This window comes from Perkinsus marinus, assembly GCF_000006405.1.
Source record: "Perkinsus marinus ATCC 50983 genomic scaffold scf_1104296941736, whole genome shotgun sequence".
Classification (NCBI taxonomy): Eukaryota; Perkinsozoa; order Perkinsida; family Perkinsidae; genus Perkinsus; species Perkinsus marinus.
In genome coordinates, this window is record NW_003212393.1 from 3439 (window position 1) to 6248 (window position 2810).

At 47.0% G+C, this 2810-nt stretch overlaps 2 protein-coding genes across 2 annotated transcripts in view; one reads left to right on the forward strand and one right to left on the reverse strand.

Annotated features, from left to right (window-relative positions):
* Pmar_PMAR010532 (pp2c, putative) overlaps positions 1-515 on the forward strand; it is a gene marked incomplete at both ends in the record, with an annotated part of 1485 nt that extends 970 nt beyond the window's left edge. The window contains 3 exons of the mRNA XM_002781589.1: positions 1-90; positions 132-391; positions 493-515. Coding sequence (XP_002781635.1) covers positions 1-90; positions 132-391; positions 493-515 — 373 coding nt within the window. The remainder of the gene's footprint in view (positions 91-131; positions 392-492) is intronic.
* Positions 516-1587: 1072 nt separating this feature from the next.
* Pmar_PMAR010533 (hypothetical protein) lies at positions 1588-1846 on the reverse strand (the record flags this gene model as incomplete). The annotated part of the gene is made up of 2 exons (XM_002781590.1): positions 1588-1733; positions 1783-1846. 2 exons carry the CDS (start codon positions 1844-1846, stop codon positions 1588-1590), a joined length of 210 nt encoding a protein of 69 aa, XP_002781636.1.
* Between the last annotated feature and the right edge of the window lie 964 nt (positions 1847-2810).

Consider the following 2810-nt stretch of genomic DNA (forward strand, 5'->3'; position numbering starts at 1 on the left):
ACTCTACCCGGGCCTTGCGATGTCGCGTTCCCTTGGTGACTCTGTTGGAGCTAGTGCTGGAATTACATACGAACCCGAGATCAGAATCAGGTAGCGTCTGTTATCATCGTGTTTCCTTGACGGTTCATTAGGAAAATCGATCGAGCTCGAGATCGATTCGTGGTCCTGTGTAGCGATGGTGTGTGGGAATTCATCACCAGTCAAATGGCGGTAGAATTAATCAGTGAGTTGCTTCTAGCCTCTGTCGTGTGCATGCGTGCAGTGGTAGATCGTTACACCCCTGGAGAAGTTCAGACTGCGGCTGAGGCACTTGCCCAAGAGGCTTGGAAACGATGGATTCAAGAGGAAGGGAATGTCGTGGATGATATCACAGTCGTTGTCGCGTGGTTGGGTGATGACGATGAGAGTTTGCGAGGAAAGAAGAGCTCTCGGGAATCTTTATGGTGAGCATCCGTCTCTACTTGTAGTTTGTTATTGCCTGTCTCTTTTCAGATGAGGTCGTCGTTGAGATGTAAAGTAAATATTCGTGATCTATTATTTTCCCTACAGCAATGCTGCGTCGATTGAACTCGACTATTACTATTGAATGTGCCTGGCGTATTCGTTGGGTTACTATCATGTTTGAACGAAAACCAACCGCATGTGGTGATAAACGAAGCGTTGCTACTCGAAAGATGTTGTGTTCTATAGTAGGTCACGAAAAAGAGTAACGAATTCGCTATGAGGAATTAAAGCTCTACGTGCCAGCAGCATAGCCTGTATAACATTGGGTTAGAAGGAAAAAAGATGGTTTCTTTGAACAACGATAAGTAACCATCTGGGTCTGGCTTGCAGTATCATATGAGCCAACCGGGTGAACTCCCCATTCACATGAACAGCATAGTGTTCATAACTTGAGTTGATAGATAAGATACCCAGTTGAAGATATTCGTTTCGATCTTCTGCAGTCATGATCACCGCATCACACTGTGTTCGATTCCACTAGTAGAACTAGTAGGCCGTCAACTCAAATCGAGGAGTATGTAGGGAATACAACTACGTGCATATCAACGATCAAGGACATGTTTCATCTCTTCTGTCAGTCGGGTCAACCTCTCGAGATCAGTCAACTGTCGTATCGCCGCGCTTATTCTAGTGGGATCTAAAGGAGATTAAAATCAAACAGGGATGGGGGAATGACTACATTCACCCGTCGCTCTCTGATCATAACTCTCCTCGCCACACGGTACATCATCGAGGTCTATGTGGCCTTCGGCATGAGTAATTCCTGATAGTAGCGAATGAGCAGAGCTGGGTTGCACGGTATCGGACGAGGAAACTTGTTGTTGACTACTACATTTGAAAAGAGTATAAGCGCAGTTCGAAAATGCATAGAAGAGCACAGCTCACCATACCTCGGCGCAGTCGTATCGTCTCTAACAACACAGAAAGGCCTCGACCAGTGTCATGGGGAAGATGGCCTTTGTCGAGCTCTACAGTCTCCTCATCGAGCCACGACAAGTCTTCCAGATCGTGTACGGGCCATTCCTCGGTCATTCGCGGTGCCTCAGCGAGATCTGAAGGTTTGCTGGGGAGCTGACGACTCCTTCAGTCGCCCTCACCAGTTGCTTCCTCTCGCAGCTGCCGCATTCCAGCCAGCATCTCATCGGCCTCCCGCAAGACTGAGTTTGCTTGGCTGAGCATATCTTGATCCGAGTCTAGGGTGACGACGTCCTTCAGTTCATCCACAATACCTCAGAATAGTCAACAGAGACGACTTCTATCGCGTCAGCTCTATCTCACTTGGGCCGACTTCCTCCGTCGTTGCCGAGAGGTCCATGCCATCAGGTACCTCGGGAAGCGTCATTTCAAGTGTTGGAGTTTTATGTATTCAGTGGACGGAACGAATGTGAACTAGGTTATCCACTCTTGTCAGACTCTAGTTTACGATGAACTTAATATGCTATGGCTATTAGTAATGTCCGGCCCCCTCCTCGAGCCAACATATCTATCGATTAGATGGGACAGAGGAAAGTAATGTTACATTGCTAATGTGCCACTCGAAGATTGATACTTTGGGATGAATACGCTCTAGACCTGGTCTAGTGTGGGAAAATACGTGTGTTGAATCAACACTGTTGATGACAATATGATAATTCTGAGGAAATTTTGTGAATGTTTTATCGGTTTCTGTACACTTCTACCCGAATTCAAATGTAAACTTTGATGCGGTGAGGAAACTCCTGAGCTCAGCTGAAGGGAGCGAACATATATTCCAACACTGCTCTAGACAGCGAAGGAGGTACCTGTATCACGGTTCTCTGGATGAATACCCGGGTTCAAGTCCACGCCTGTCACTCCAACTCGAGTAATGAATACATCAGAGAGAATCAAAACACAGTGACAACTTGGTACTCCCTCGAAGTGGCGTTACATTCGACGACCGCGGGAGTTCGATCCCGATTTCGAGCTCGTACTTCATACTGTGATCGGGAAATGCGGTCGACGAGGATTGAACCTGGATTACTCAGACAACTAAGCTCGATACCTCTTCTAAGAAGCTGATAGGACTAGGAAGTGCTCGGGTAAATGAGCAAACACAAGGGATTCGGAAGATTTCTAGAGCGCTCGTGGAGTCAACGATTGTTGTATTCCACATGATGTGGACCACATCGCTTGTACTGGCAGCTACGCTGCGAGCGATTCTAGTTGTCTCCAGTAACTACAGCACTGATAGGCGTGGCCTTGCCCAACTTCTTCTTAGAAGGACACCACTGAACTCAATCTGGTCTTAGATTTATTGACGTTGTGTTTCATTCAACCTTCAACGT